General features: G+C 36.0%; 2 protein-coding genes across 2 annotated transcripts; both read left to right on the top strand.

Moving 5' to 3' along the window:
• Nucleotides 1-1,352: 1,352 nt before the first annotated feature.
• Nucleotides 1,353-5,637, top strand: LOC123556066 (glucose dehydrogenase [FAD, quinone]-like). The gene is made up of 3 exons (XM_053548941.1): nt 1,353-1,491; nt 1,896-2,090; nt 3,866-5,637. The coding sequence occupies exons 1-3, from the start codon at nt 1,353-1,355 to the stop codon at nt 5,635-5,637; spliced, it is 2,106 nt and encodes a 701-aa protein (XP_053404916.1).
• A 5,647-nt stretch (nt 5,638-11,284) lies between these two features.
• On the top strand, nt 11,285-13,307 carry LOC123555640 (L-sorbose 1-dehydrogenase-like). Its single transcript, XM_045346234.2, has one exon. The coding sequence runs from the start codon at nt 11,335-11,337 to the stop codon at nt 13,144-13,146; it is 1,812 nt and encodes a 603-aa protein (XP_045202169.2). The 5' UTR covers nt 11,285-11,334; the 3' UTR covers nt 13,147-13,307.
• Nucleotides 13,308-16,097: the final 2,790 nt, after the last annotated feature.

Below are 16,097 nucleotides of genomic sequence, written 5' to 3'. Positions count from 1 at the left end.
AATGTATGCATCCTTTTGAGTCATGACCTCATTCACGTTGTTACATGTAAAAGATAAGTGTCGCCGTTCGCCAAATTCATGTGATTAACTGGTTTTGAAAGAACGTAACTTCTAAAAGTATGATCATAAGAATAATGAATTTGTTGCGACGTTAGTAGATAGACTCCGTACTATGTTTTTTTATTATAATTATTATTTTGCGTCATTAACGTTTAAGCAGCCCACTAAGTTGTAATGAAGCTAGAGACAGAGTCAACGTTTAAGCAGCCCACTAAGTTGTAATGAAGCTAGAGACAGAGTCAACGTTTAAGCAGCCCACTACGTTGTAATGAAGCTAGAGACAGAGTCAACGTTTAAGCAGCCCACTAAGTTGTAATGAAGCTAGAGACAGAGTCAACGTTAAAGCAGCCCACTAAGTTGTAATGAAGCTAGAGACAGAGTCAACGTTAAAGCAGCCCACTAAGTTGTTATGAAGCTAGAGACAGAGTCAACGTTTAAGCAGCCCACTAAGTTGTAATGAAGCTAGAGACAGAGTCAACCTTTAAGCAGCCCACTAAATTATTTGGACTTCAGTCGATTTCATTTTAGCCGTTTAGATATGAATAAGTATACTACCTTTCTAAAAGCATACTTGCATTATAAGTTTTATAAATAGTTCAAACCAGTCAAATAAGAAATTTCATTTGATGTAATTCATTGTTACCATGAAGATTCCAACAAACACTTTTAAAGGCATTATGAAACTCATTTCTGATGGGAAAAATGAGCCATTTAATTGAAATATTGCAACTTACATTTTGTCACTATTAAAGTGTTCTAAGGGTCACTAACCGTATCATAAAATACCGTAAAACTAAATCTGGTTATCGAGCAGCATTATCTTCAAGTTTGGATTCAAATATATAGGTTGTGCTGATATGATATGCTAGATGAATATAGCATATATATTAACCTTTAAACATGTTCAAACTTTACAAATAAAGTTCAGTAAACCTCAAACGTTAATGCAGTTATTCGCGAAATACATGTTTTTAAAGATGGGAAGTTTGAAAGTTTCACTTTTATTTGGATTGATAGCTTATCTTATTTACTATCTCAATTTTCCGTCTGAGACGTTAATTGTAAGGAATGTAAACAGCACATACGACTACATCATTGTTGGATCCGGTTCAGCAGGCTCTGTTCTGGCTGCAAGACTTTCTGAAGATCCACATGCGAGTGTCCTTCTTCTTGAAGCAGGCGGGGAAGAAATAGACAACTCAACCTTCTATGATCCACCATTGCCTACACAACTTTTACAACGATCGCAGTCTGACTGGGAGTACTACACAACAGCCTAAACAAAGTCTGGAATGGCAAGCTTGATAGGACAAAATAGACATTACTGGGCTCGTGGAAAAGTTCTCGGAGGATCAAGTATATACAATAATATGCAATATGTGAGAGAAAGTAAATATGATTATGACGAATGGGCGGAAAACGGATGCATAGGTTGGAGGAACGAAAATGTACTGCCCTACTTTTTAAAGTCAGAAGACTTTTTGGGGAGAAAATTCGAAGGCTCGAATACCATCATGTTGGTGGACCATTGGGCGTTAGTCTGGATACTGTTTTTATAGATTTGGGGAAGCGATTTATTAAAGCTGGTAAAGAATTAGGATTCCAAGAAAATGATGATTATAATGGCGAGAACCAACTCGGTTTTGGGATCAGCCAAACCTCCGTTTGAAATGGTGTACGAGCAAGTACAGTAAAAGAGTTCCTACGCCCTGTTTTTGCTACGCAAAAATTTACACGTTGCTGTTGACGCACATGTAACGAAAGTCAACATAGAACAGAAAACCGCTACAGGTGTGGAATTTATTAAAAAAACGGAGTAAAGAAAATTGTCACAGCGAGAAAAGATATAATTTTATCTGCTGGAGCGGTTGGCTCGCCACAAATCCTCATGTTATCAGGAATAGGGCCTAAGAAGCATCTGGAGAGTTTAAATATAAATGTAGTAAATGATCTTCCAGTTGGGAGAAATTTACAAGACCACCTTTTGATAGTGTGCCCTTCAGATGTTAATGCAACATTAGAAATTTTAGGTAAGTCGCAAGCTGAAGGCTCTTTAACAAATGTGAAATACTTATTATTTAAAACAGGTGTCTTATCATCGACTGGAACCGCTGGGAATACTAATGCACCAACTATTATGATAGCAGAAAAGGCCGCTGACATAATTCGCGGAATAGACTCGATTAAGGACTTACGCATACGTTTTAAAAATTTAGACTGAATGAATAGATAATATAATAAATTATCTTCAGTTTTATACAGAGTGAATATGGACCTAGTTGTTCAAAATGTTATCAGTCAATTAATCTATTGTCGATTACATTTGAACGTTTACTTACATTTCATGATTTTAGAAAACTTATTGAAACAAATGTGTCAGCAGAGGATTATTAACAACAAATGTCTTAATTATTCTGTGAGTATCGTCTTCAAACAGTGTTTACTCACTGGAGTTTTATTGCAAATACGTGACTCAGGTCTTTCCTTAAAAAAGTCTTCAAAAAGTACCTTTTTGAAATTTTTAAATAAGGTCTTTATAATCTATGTTTCCGGTAACATGCAAAAATAATTAGGGTAGGTAGATCAGTAATTTCTTTAATATTATTATTATTATTGTTGTTGTTGTTGTTAAGGGACACTGTTCGGGAATTATTTTTGTGTCAAAAAATTAATACAAATAAGGGGCTTATGCCTTTAGAACATAAGTAATGTGATTTCTTACATCACCGATCCTTTTTTTTTTTCAAGCATAAAAAGTGCAGTTTTGCAACATTTTGTAAAAATGTGAAAAAAATATCTTCCAAAGCCATGAAAACAATACGGGTCATTTAGGGGAGGTTGGAATACCGAAAACAAACAATTTGTTACACCTAATTGGCCTTCGTGACTTGTTTCAAGTTATTATGTCTCCCCCATACATATGGAAGACATATTTTTTTGCCTATATGTCCGTTTATCCGTCCGTATGTCTGTCCACGGCTTGCCGGGCTTTCACACGTCAAACTGCTGGCACATGATTGTGCACATGAAGAATTGAATGACCCGATTGAGGCTCGAACTAATATCGGTGTGGGGCAAGTGATTAGAAGTCAGCGACCTTAACCACACGGCCACGCAAGTAGGCCCGCAACAAAAAGAGGCTATAAAGGAAAAATATTACAGGCATCATAGAGACTTCATCCAATATATGACTACAACATCAGAAGGCGCGAACATTCCACAGGAAATGAAGGTTTTACACTAGCTTATTGCTTATTTAGCGTCATTAATGTATAATGTAGCTAAAGATAGAGTCAACGATTTTAGCAGCCCTATAATTCATTGACAACAGTCAACTTCATTGTAACTCTTTAGAGAAAAACAAGTATAATACCGTCGTAAAATCATAATTGCAACATAAGTGTAGTTCAAACCAGTCAAATAAGAATTTCATTTGATGTAATTCATTGTTACTATTACGGCCCCAATTATTTGTTAAAGGCATTATAAAAGTTTATTTTCTGATTGGAAAACTAAGCCATTTTGTGGATATATCACTATTTACTTTTATCACTTTTAAAGGACTGGTGACGATACGATTAAAATAAATTTGGTTCACGAGCACAAATATCTTAAAGTTTGCGCTATAATATCTAGGTTAGATAGGATAAGCTAAATAAATGTCGCATATATAAACATTCAACAGTTACATGTATTTAAACTTACAGATCAAGTGCAATAAACCTCAAACGTTTAACAGTTGTTTGGGAAATACATGTTTTAATAATGGGAAGTTTAAAAGCTTCTGTTTTATTTGGATTAATAGCTTATCTTATTTACTGTCTTAATTTTCTGCCCAAAACACTAATTGTAAAAAATGTAAACAGCAAATACGACTACATTATTGTTGGAGCCGGTTCAGCTGGTTCCGTTCTGGCTGCAAGACTGTCTGTAGATTTAGATGTGAGTGTCCTTCTTATCGAAGCAGGTGGCGAGGAAACAGACAACTCAACCTTCTATGATCCGCCATTGCTTGCACAAATTTTACAACATGCAGAATCTGACTGGGAGTACTACACCACATCTCAAGCGAAGTCTGGAATGGCAAGTTCGATTGCTGGAAACAGACACTACTGGCCTCGTGGAAAAGTTCTTGGAGGAACAAGTATGTACAATAATATGCTTTACGTCAGAGGAAGTAAATATGACTATGACGAATGGGCGGAAAACGGATGTAAGGGCTGGAGCTATGAAGATGTACTGCCCTACTTCTTAAAGTCAGAAGACATGTTGGAAAGTGAATTCAAAGACTCTGAATACCATCATGTTGGTGGACCATTGGGCGTGAGCCTGGATACTGTTTTTATAGATTTGGCGAGGCGATTCGTTAAGGCTGGTAAAGAATTAGGATACCCAGAAATTGATGATTACAATGGCAATAACCAACTCGGTTTTGGGATAAGTCAAATCTCTGTGAGGAATGGAGTACGGGCAAGTACAGTAAAAGAGTTTCTACGCCCGGTTTTGACTCGCAAAAATTTACACGTTACTGTTAATTCGCATGTAACAAAGGTCAACATAGAACAGGAAACCGCTACAGGTGTGACATTTGTTAAAAATGGAGTAAAGAAAATTGTCACAGCGAGAAAAGAAGTAATTTTATCTGCAGGTGCGATTGGTTCGCCACAAATCCTCATGTTATCAGGAATAGGTCCCAGGAAACATTTAGAGAACTTAAATATAAATGTAGTTAATGATCTTCCAGTTGGAAGAAATTTACAAGACCACCTTTTGATAGTGTGCCCTTCAGATGTTAATGAAACATCAGAGGTATTAAGTAAGTCGCAAGCTGAAGGCTTCTTAAAAGATGTGAAATACGTATTATTTAAAACAGGCGTGTTATCATCTACAGGTACCGTTGGAACAGCTTTTATAAAGTCTTCGGAACAAGTTGAAAAATACCCAGATATTCAGTTTCATATTGGTGTCACAAAGCTGAATTTAGAACTTTTCACACTAAATGAAACATATCTCAAAAATGTGTATGATAAGGGTTTTAAGGAAGGCTTTGCTCTGATCCCAATATTGTTGCATCCTAAAAGTCGTGGTACGATAACATTAAAAAGTACCGATCCGTTTGATTATCCAAACATTGACCCGAATTATTTAGACAATGTAGAGGACATTGAAGTCTTAAAGAGAGCAATAAAGATATCGGAGAAGTTACTTGAGACAGACAGTTTTAAACAAATAGGGGCGAATTCCGATATCTTTAAAAATGCCGACTTCTGTGCAATGCATGAATACAAGTCGGATGAATTTTATGAATGTCTGATAAGAAATTTAGCTCATACTGTTTATCATCCAACATCAACATGTAAGATGGGTGCAGACACAGACCCTGAAGCTGTCGTTGATCCTGCGTTGAAAGTGAAGGGAATAGAAGGCCTTCGAGTGGTAGACGCTTCTATAATGCCTAATATCGTTTCTGGGAATACTAATGCTCCCGCTATTATGATAGCAGAAAAGGCCGCTGACATGATCCGTGGCATAGACTCGGTTAACGACATTCGCGAAAATTTAAAAAATGAATACTAATTCAATAGATACTGCAATAAAGTGTCGACATTTATATACAAAATGTACGACGTAAATCTGGACCCAGTTGTTCGAAATTATAACAGGCAATTAAGTTTTTTAGGGTTATATTTCGAGATTTTAGAAAGCTCGGTTAAACAAATGTTTAAGTTAAGGCTCATGAGCACTAAAGGTGTTTACAGTTTAATTTAAACATAATGCTTGTGATTCGCATCAAGACTGCAAGTTTGGATCAAAACCCGAACCCACATTGATGAGGGGCAAGTGATTTGAAGTCGGCGACCCTACCCACTCGGCCACGGAGGCCCCAACAAAATATAAGCTTAACAGGCGGTTAAATTTGGCATTCGACATAAAGTGGCATTATACATGATATTACTTATTGTACCAAACTACTTCCTCCGTGTTTTTAATTATATAATAAATCGGATTTTTCCTTTGAAAGTTAAAAACATAAATCATAAATTTACGTGTACGTTCGGGAAAAGACAATGCATTGGGACTGTAAATCTAACTCATTTCCACGGTTTGGTGAAGAAGGTAATCTTATATATATTAAACATTTCCAATTATTCCTTGAAATACAAACTTGAAACGCATGCTTTAACCTACCATCGAAATGCTTGGCTTGGACTATTGTGACCACTCCGCGTCCATCTGTCTTCTTTTTATCATATATGACACTTCCTCTAAAACAATTTAGAAGTTAAACTGGTGTCTCACTGTGTTCCTTTGTTTATTTGTTTGGTCGTGTCAGCGTCCGCGTGGCTTTCCCTGTTAGATGTCATCCTTGTTTTGATATGAATGTTTCTAATATACTCGTCTTCAAACAGTGTTCACACACTTGAGTTTGATTGCACATAAGAATTTAACAAGTGACATACATAAATTGAAATTTTTTTATAATCTTTAAATAATTTCAAGAAAATGTGCATTTAATGATCTAATAAAATGTAAGTTGTCCAAAGCATAGCCGCCGGACGCGTTGTCACTAAAACCTTTATGTATATATAGTGTTTGTAAAGACACAAGTGGAAAGTAGAGAAGATTTTTGTTAACAAGTAGTCTCTCCACACAGGTGTATTTACATTTCTTTTGGATAAACAACAAGAGAAAATATTGGACTTTTATAGCAATGGCCTTTAAATGGATTTTGTCATTATCACAGGTTCAACTGTGGCAAAAATAATCCTAAGACAGATTTCCGGGTAACTTTTCAACAAGATCGTTCAAAATAATCGTATTTATTATATCCAGCCGAGCTTAACATTTTAACAAACCTTTCAAAGAACATTTCCTAAAGCGCTGTTCCATTTTACTTAGTTATTTCACAGCTCTAAAAGTTCATTGGATGTCCTCTTCTATGACACATTATCCGAAAAAAAATTGTGTCCGAGATGGCCTTTTGAACTCTTAACCAGTTTCAGAATAATTTGGCGGAAATGTTCCTTCGACCATGCTATGCGAGCAATGGTCATCGTGGCCCTCTTGTTTATATGAAAGATAAAAAACCATAATACAAACTTCAGACAGATAGCTTTAATAGTTATTGTTTGGGTTTAACGTTACCACGACACTAATATAAGTCATATGGCAACTAACCAGGTTTTAATGTTGGACGAAGACCCTAGGTGCTCCGACGCGCAGTATATTATTACGGGCGTGCACCTTGGTAGAACAACAACAGCAATCCATCTCGATGGTAGCATAACAGTAAAAAAGGAAAATACGTTCCGGCTGCCATAATTCTGGCCGAGTATTTGGTATAACTGTTAAAATTTAGGTTCCTGGTCGGTCTTTATACATCTATCATATCCTTTTTAAAGGTTTTGTAAACACAGAAATGACCATGTATGCGTCTGTACTGCACTCTATATCTAATAGGCAGCCGACTGGAACTATTTTAATGCAGAGGAGTTGTGTATTCATCTCTTAAAGCTCAATGTCATTATCTAACATTGTTATCCTTTCTTTGTGTGGTATTAAATCTAAAAACGATATATAGGTAACAAATCATCTATGAAACATCATTTCCAATATCTTTATAAGATCAGTTCTTAACATGTCTGAGAGATACATAAACTTTTAATGCAGAGATCACAAAAGATATTTTGATATTACAACCTGTTTTGTTTCAGAATGCAACTAAATACATATAATACGTCGGTGTTATTCATGACATTGTCCATTGTTTTGAAAATTTCACTACTTCATTGTAGTAGGTGATATGAAAATTAAAATGGTTTCCTGTCATCACCATGCGTTTGAAAGGTAATTTACTGCTAACATAACGAACTCATAAATGAACCCGCCAACTACATACAATTCAGATATTAATTTGATTTCTCTCTCAAATTCACTGATGGTATATGAGACATGTTATTTCACGCGAATAACCGCAGAGGTACTAACATTTATGTAATAAACAAAGTGCGTCTTTAAAATACCCTCAAGACAGACCTTGGTATGATTCAGTTATGAGAAGCTTGGTACATATGATATATTGTTCCGCTGGAACTACTGCCTATGACCGGTAACTGTTGTTTAATTGGGTTCGGACAAAGAGAGATGACAATAGCAAAGAGGCAAAAATGGTGTTCAGTTGCAAATTTTTTTATTCAGATGTAATATTCAAGAAGTCCAGTGGTAATACATTTAGTAGTTTATTAGTACTATCTGTCATGTGTTTTCTATCTGGAAAGAAATATCCCTCCCGAGGGCATTTGCGCATTGGGCAGTAATGAGGATTGCCGATATTTTTTTCTTGCGTATCGGAAACATATAAACTTTCTTATTCTGACAAGATTATTTTTCACAGTATGTACACAAAGCGCGGGAAATCAACGTCCGTAAGCAGAGGTGACGTCATGACGTTTCAGTGACACACAATAACAAAGTTTCACTTTAGTTTCATCGATTTTAGAGTAACGATATGTTCTTTAAATAAAATAAGGTAATGAAATTTTGAATCGAGAAATATACTAAGGAACGGAGAGAAGCTATCAAGGTTCCCGATATTTTCGTGTCTTACATGAACAATATGTAATCAATGCATGAACTCTTACTCTTCATTAACAGCACGAGTGTCATCCGACATTGGGGTTCCAGATGGGTTTTGCCGGCATGGGTGAAATCACCGGAAACGCCAGTTCGGTGTGCAGGAAAATTATTCTTAACTTCCACATGCCACCAAAAGTTGCTGTTCTATGACTCGTATACAGTATGCTTATGTCAGGATGAATTAAGATTTATTGGGCCAATCTTTATTTATTTAACATAAGGGTTACTGCCTTCGGGGTGAGGAAAGATTGACAAATTAGGGGTCAAAAAGCGGGTCTTTTATAGTTTCAGCACCGCTTCTCATACTTCAACGGTACTTGACGTACGTGGAGATAGCTACTAATCAATCGAAAACGACGTTACATTAATTGAATGCGACGTTGCTTATTGCATGCATGAAGTAGTAGTCTGCGCTAGACCGGAAGTGTTAACCATATGACCTATAACTGTGTAGGTGTGACGCTAAACACAACAGAATAAATTAAATAAATTTCCTTCGCCATTAATAGCTGGAAAATGTTATCTTATTAATATGTTGGTGTGACGTTAAACAAGACAAAAAAAATACTAATTATACCTGTATAAGTTTAGTTAAATTTTGATCTTACCTTTTAGAACTTGATATACAGTGTATCATTTCCAGGCTATAAGCATGGATCTAGTGAGAAACATTCGTCGTTATTTGAATGATTGCTCTGCAATCATTTATCCGTCTTAGAAAGTACTTTCCTATATGTGTACAGATATAAGTATAAATGCTTTTTCAAAACAGATAACCACACAGTCAAGAGCTTACTCTCAACAATAATGTATTTCTTTGCAATATCCAGTAAACGTTGTTAAACCCCGTTGTGTAAATTTCGGTTTAAGATAAGTCGCATCCTTTCAATTAATCTGAGTTTTGCAAATTATCTCAAAATATATTTCCTTGAAAATTGTCAGGACTTCGGGCAGGAACTTGTTTTGAACACAATAACAAATAAGCAGAAAATATTGTTATAATCTACAAAATCGTACATTGACACCGTACGTCTACTCAGTCGTACGTGGTTATTACATGAACATGTTAGATAATATTTTTGTGAAAAATATTGTAATGTATAATTTTTATGTAAATCAAAATGGCGTCATTTAAAGAACCTAACGGAAGTGACTTATTCCGTATTGGCTCTCCCTTTTGAACCAATCAGAATGCTTGAATTCCGTATTGGCCCTGTTTTCTCGTATTGGCCCTGCTTTTCTCATATTGGCTCAGTTATGCTTTGTATTATCTCTACTTGTTTTATATGATGTGCGGAATTGATATTATACAGTGTTTAATATTGTAAAGTTGCATAATAATTACGCATATAATGACTTGAAATAATATTAACATAATATTCTCCATATGCACAAATGCACAAGAAAACTTTTTGATGCTATTAAACATGTTTTAAGAGCTTTGAAAAAAAAATGAAAATTAAAAAAGATATTTCGCCCACAACAGTGGCAATCCTTCTTTTGTACATGGTCAGTTCGGGAAATTCAAGACACAAAAGGCTGAACACCACTAAATCCAGATGTCTTTTATTTCATACAAAATCCACTTATTTAATAACGGTTTTTTTGACATTTTCTAGCATATCAGAGACATAAAATTCTTACGCCGCCATTTTTACTTAGCACGCAATAGGAACATGCCGATTTCGATAGAATGCTACACATACAAACTGGAGTGCGGTAGAATAAAAAAGAGTATGATGCTATTGAGAAAGGACACGAGAAAAGGAAGAAATATTAGCACTATTTATATTTGGACTACTTGCGATAGACCTGCTGAGGTTTACAATTGATCTGACAGTTATCAGTCAAACAGAAACTGTGTAAGAAACTCATACTGACATACTGTGCAAAGTAGATGACCTCTACTTGGCTTCTTTTTAACAGAAATCACTTGTGTTGATTGGCATGGCTATAGTTTAGGCCGTCTTCTGTACTTCAGATGAATCCCCTCCCTTTAAGGAAATAAATAGAAAAAGGTTGCAAAATACCTTCTGTTGTTCGGGGGTCGTCTGTGGCTATTATTGTATAACAGGAAGAAAATGAAACACTTAATTGAGACAAAGGTTCTCAACATTGATAGCCACTTAATAGTGTGGTGTATGTGGATTTTGAACCCGTTGAAATGGCAGCCATGTTCAGATCTCCTATATATGCGCTGTTGAAACATCCTTTGTTGTTTGAGGATATGGGTGCATCGTACTGTGTATGTTACCGGCATGGCCGGCTTAGGCGAAGATGCCGTATTCTCAGGGTAAAGAATGTGCATACACTGCACTCCGTTGCGGACAAATGTTCATAAGACTATTAAGTCATACACTGTTTATTGTTTGTTGTATGTATTAATATTATACTTGCCATTTAATTGTACACTGTGTATGTTGAAATAAATCAATTTGTCTATGTAAGGAGATCTCACAGATTTTTTAAATCCAAATTTTAGATCAGTGTCAGGTTAATATTTCAGGTTATGTCAACATTAGATAGCTCGCCTACTGATGACACACTTATTTAACTTTTACCACACTTATTTAACCTTTACGAATCTTGTGAAACACAGAACAATATTTGACCTATACAGGTACTACACGTTCTAAAATGGGAGGTTTAAAAGCTGCACTTTTCTTTGGAATTATAGCTTATTTAATATATTATGTAAGCTCTCCGTCTAGGACATTAACCGTAAGAAATGTGAACGACACATACGACTACATTATTGTTGGGGCCGGTTCAGCTGGCTCCGTTCTGGCTGCAAGACTTTCTGAAGATCCAGAAGTAAGGGTCCTTCTTATCGAAGCCGGAGGCGAGGAAACGGAGAATTTAACATTCTATGATACGCCTTTAGTGGCACAACTTTTACAACATTCTCAATCTGACTGGGAGTACTTCTCAACTTCTCAAACAAAGTCTGGTATGGCTAGTTTTATCGGTGCTAATAGACACTATTGGCCTCGTGGAAAAGTACTTGGAGGAACAAGCATATACAATCTCATGCAATATGTGAGAGGAAGTAAATATGACTATGACGAATGGGCAGAACAAGGATGTGCAGGGTGGAGTTATAACGATGTACTGCCTTACTTTCTGAAATCAGAAGACTATTTGGGTGAAGAACACCAAAGCTCAAAGTACCATCATGTTGGTGGACCGTTAGGCGTTAGTGAAGAGACTGTTTTTAAAGATTTGGGGAGACGATTTATAAAAGCTGGTAAAGAATTAGGATACGTAGAAAACAATGATTATAATGGCGAGAGTCAACTGGGTTTTGGAATCAGCCAAATCTCCGTGAGGAATGGAGTAAGAGCTAGTACTGCGAAAGAGTTTCTACGTCCAGCTTTGCTTCGCAAAAATTTACATGTTGTTGTAAATTCCCACGCGACAAAGGTAAACATAGAGCAGAAAATAGCAACAGGTGTGACATTTGTAAAAGATGGTGTGAAGAAAATCGTCAAAACAAGGAAAGAAGTCATTCTATCTGCAGGTGCGATTGGATCACCGCATATCCTAATGTTGTCAGGAATAGGCCCTAGGAAACATTTAGAGAGTTTGGGAATAAGTGTAGTTAATGACTTACCTGTTGGAAAAAATTTGCAAGACCATCTTATGATCCCTTACCCCACTGACGTTAATGGAACATCAGAGGTCATTAGTGAGTCGCAAGCTGAAGGCTCATTATCACTTATGCAATACTTACTTTTTAAAACGGGTGCTCTGTCATCTACGGGTATTACTGGAACGGCGTTCATTAGGTCCAAAGAACAGGTTGAGGAATACCCTGATATTCAGTTCCACATTTATGTCACTCAACCAAATTTAGAATATTTCAAACTAAATGAAACATTTGTAAGAAATGTGTACACGAAAGGATTTAAGGAAGGTTTCACGCTGCTTCCAATACTATTGCATCCTAAAAGTCGTGGTACGATAAAATTAAACAGTTCCGATCCGTTCGATTACCCAGATATAGATCCAAATTACTTCGACCGTACGGAAGACATGGATGTCTTAAAAAGAGCAATAAAAATATCGGAGAAATTACTTGAGACGGACACTTTTAAGCAAATAGGGGCGAATTCCGACATGTACAAGAATGCTGATTTCTGTGCAACACATGAATATAAGTCGGATGAATTTTATGAATGTCTGATAACGAATTTAGCCCACACTGTTTATCATCCGACATCAACATGTAAGATGGGTTCAGACACAAACCCCGAAGCTGTCGTTGATCCTGCGTTGAAAGTGAAGGGAATAGAAGGCCTTCGAGTTGTAGACGCCTCTATAATGCCAAATGTCGTTTCTGGGAATACTAATGCGCCAACTATTATGATAGCAGAAAAGGCCGCTGACATTATCCGTGGCATAGACTCGGTTAAGAACATAAGAAAGCGTTTGAGCAGTGAAAAATAAATAGAAACACGGTGTATATAATTATGATTCTTACTTTCTACTACAAAATATCAGTGGTATAAACTATATGAGTTCCAAACAACTGTTCACTGAAATTTCAGTAAGAGAGACAAATGATTCAACTGGTATACAATCAATAAATCAATACTTTGTCAAAACTATCTGACATGTGGACACTTGTTTATCGTCATGATCTTTATCAGTAGACAAGAGTACATAATTCTGTCAACTATTTTGGCTGAATTATGGCCCTTTTTGGACTAGGAAATCAGTAAAATTTTCCATACCAGTCCATATTTTGCCTAACCTGTTTGTCGTATGACTTTGAAACTTTGACCACTTGTTTACCATGATTACAGTCTACATATACATGTAGGCAAGACTAGATCTACATAATTAGGACAAGGACTTTAGTTATTGCCCATTGTCCTTTTTTACATAGAAATTAGATAACTTTCGCATAGATCTACCATTTCATATTTTGTCTAAATTGTTTGATATATGGCTTTGAAACTTTGAACACTTGCTTACTATTATGGTCACACATTGCCATATAAAGCAAGACTTATCCAAATCCACAAATACAGGTACTTTATTTGTCTGATCTATTTTTCTTCTTTTGTCAGAAAATCTCTAGTAATAATTTGACCTCATACTTCCAACAATTCTTCGAATGGTCTAATACGCTGTCAACAGACAGCTCTTGTTTTTAAATATTTTGTATAATCATTTTGTAAATGATAATATTTAGAAGAGTAGAGGTTTGGAAGCATAGAACGCAACCAATGACGTAATAATAGACACGAATATATTACGTAATATATTACGTAAATAGTGGTGCACTCTGCTTGACATAAACTTGTAAATTACGTTGTATTAAATGTTGTAATTTTGATAACATAACTACATGTTGACATGGTATTTATAATATTCATGAATTACCTGGATATTTACATCTCATATAGACATATAGATAACCAGACCTCTTAACCCTTAGTCTGCTAAATTTCTAAAATGGACTGGTCCATCATTCAATTTGGGCCGTACCACTTATTATTCAAAGGGGTGTTCACTGAAAATTTACTGACTGAATAGCGAACAGTGCAGACCATGATCAGACTGCACGGATGTGCAGGCTGATCTTGGTCTGCACTGGTCACAAAGGCAGAATCACTTGCCGCCAGCAGGCTAAAGGTTAATCAGTTTTATATTTTACTTAAAGTAAACACCAGAGCCAGTCATTATGTTTAAAGCAATCTTACTATTTTCCTCATGCGTAATATTTTCCTGAATTTTAATTACATTGCATGAACACTTCCTGTTTAATATATGTTCCAAGTTAACAATACATAAGCAATTTTATTAACCTTTTCAAATTGTACTACAATGTATTTAAAACCTCTTTTTTGAAACTTAATATTAAAAGTGTATGAATTATCGTTGAACATACGCGTATCTATTTTGTAGATTTTGTTTGTTTGTTTTGGGTAAAACGCCGTTTTTAAATAACCAGTGATCCTGGATTCTGTACTAGATCTATTACAAACCTTTTCTTCGCAAGTTCCAACTTCCCCATATGAATCAGAGGTGGAGGACGAATTATTTGAGAAACAATGTCGTTTATCAAATCGTCACGGAGATCATACGCCCCGCCCGGAGATTGAATACACGACCACGCGATCCGTAGATCTACGCTCTCCCTATTGAGTTAAGCGGGTGGGTACTTCGGCTGAAGAGGGTGCAGGACTTTAAAAAATAGGCCATTTAGAGTACATCTCTCTTAATTTATGTTCATTTCGCGTTTAACAAATATTTGCTTTTGAACATCAGTATCACAAACGACGGAGAAGGCTCCGTGCACTAGGCAGTTTCCGAAACTGTAACAAACTTTTCACGAGACTGGTAGTGTACACGTATGATTATTTTCAATGCACATGGCCGATTTATACATTTTAAACATAAATAAAGAATTGCTTCGTCGAAGCTACCTTCATTCCGGAGTTTGACTGAGATTGAGTTGCTTCCGGTTCTATAAAAAAAAAACCTGGCAACAGTTTCAGGCACGTGCTTATTGCACATACGCACTGTTCCATGCACGTGCTAATTGTTTACACATCTATCTCCTTACTCTTGGTGCATTACTTCAGACTCAGTCAGGCACACGGGGTAGAGACATAGACATTTTATAAGCCAGGTGGATGCCGCACATAAAAATGTTCTGCAACGCTAGACAGGTTCGAACTCACATCGATGAGGGGCAAGTAATTCGAAGTTGGTGGCGTTTAAAAACTAAACCATTTTGCCTCTCACATCACCTATAAAGTTGTCTTATGACAGATATGATAAATGGTCTTTACAAATATCGAATAACAGTGTCAACAAATATTGATCGAGACAACTAGCATCGCTGACATGAAAACAATTTAACAGATATATTCAAACAACTATGCAAATCACCAGATGAACTTCGATGGTCGTTTTATTTATTAATCCGATTAAGGGATTAGGTACGTAAATGAGCATAATTAAATCTTCTAAACAACTCATTGTTTTACAAAACAGCAAAATGTCCGTGTACTGCAATTACATGAACGAATTGAATGATGGTTTTGGTGAATGCAATTTTATTACAACCATTTGCACATGTTACTGCAAAAGCACATATTTTCGCGAGGTCAAAATTTCGCGATTTTGGAATTATGACTATGTTCGCGAGGTTTAATATTCGCGAAATTGTAACAATGGTGTCTTACTTGAATTCGCATTTTACTAACGTTGAATATTTACGCGAGGATTAATTTTCGCGAGATGTAGGGCCTCGCGAATATAGCGAAAATTTCTGCTTTTAATCTGGAAAAACTGATGAAACTGCCAACTGACGAGAAATTGAATGCACTGCTTGATGGATTTTCCTAATCTGAATTGTTGAAATGTAGACTAGATAAAAGTGA

This window comes from Mercenaria mercenaria, chromosome 7 (genome assembly GCF_021730395.1).
Source record: "Mercenaria mercenaria strain notata chromosome 7, MADL_Memer_1, whole genome shotgun sequence".
NCBI lineage: Eukaryota > Metazoa > Mollusca > Bivalvia > Venerida > Veneridae > Mercenaria > Mercenaria mercenaria.
The sequence above is the reverse complement of the archived record's forward strand: the minus strand, read 5'-3'. Positions and strand labels throughout refer to the sequence as shown.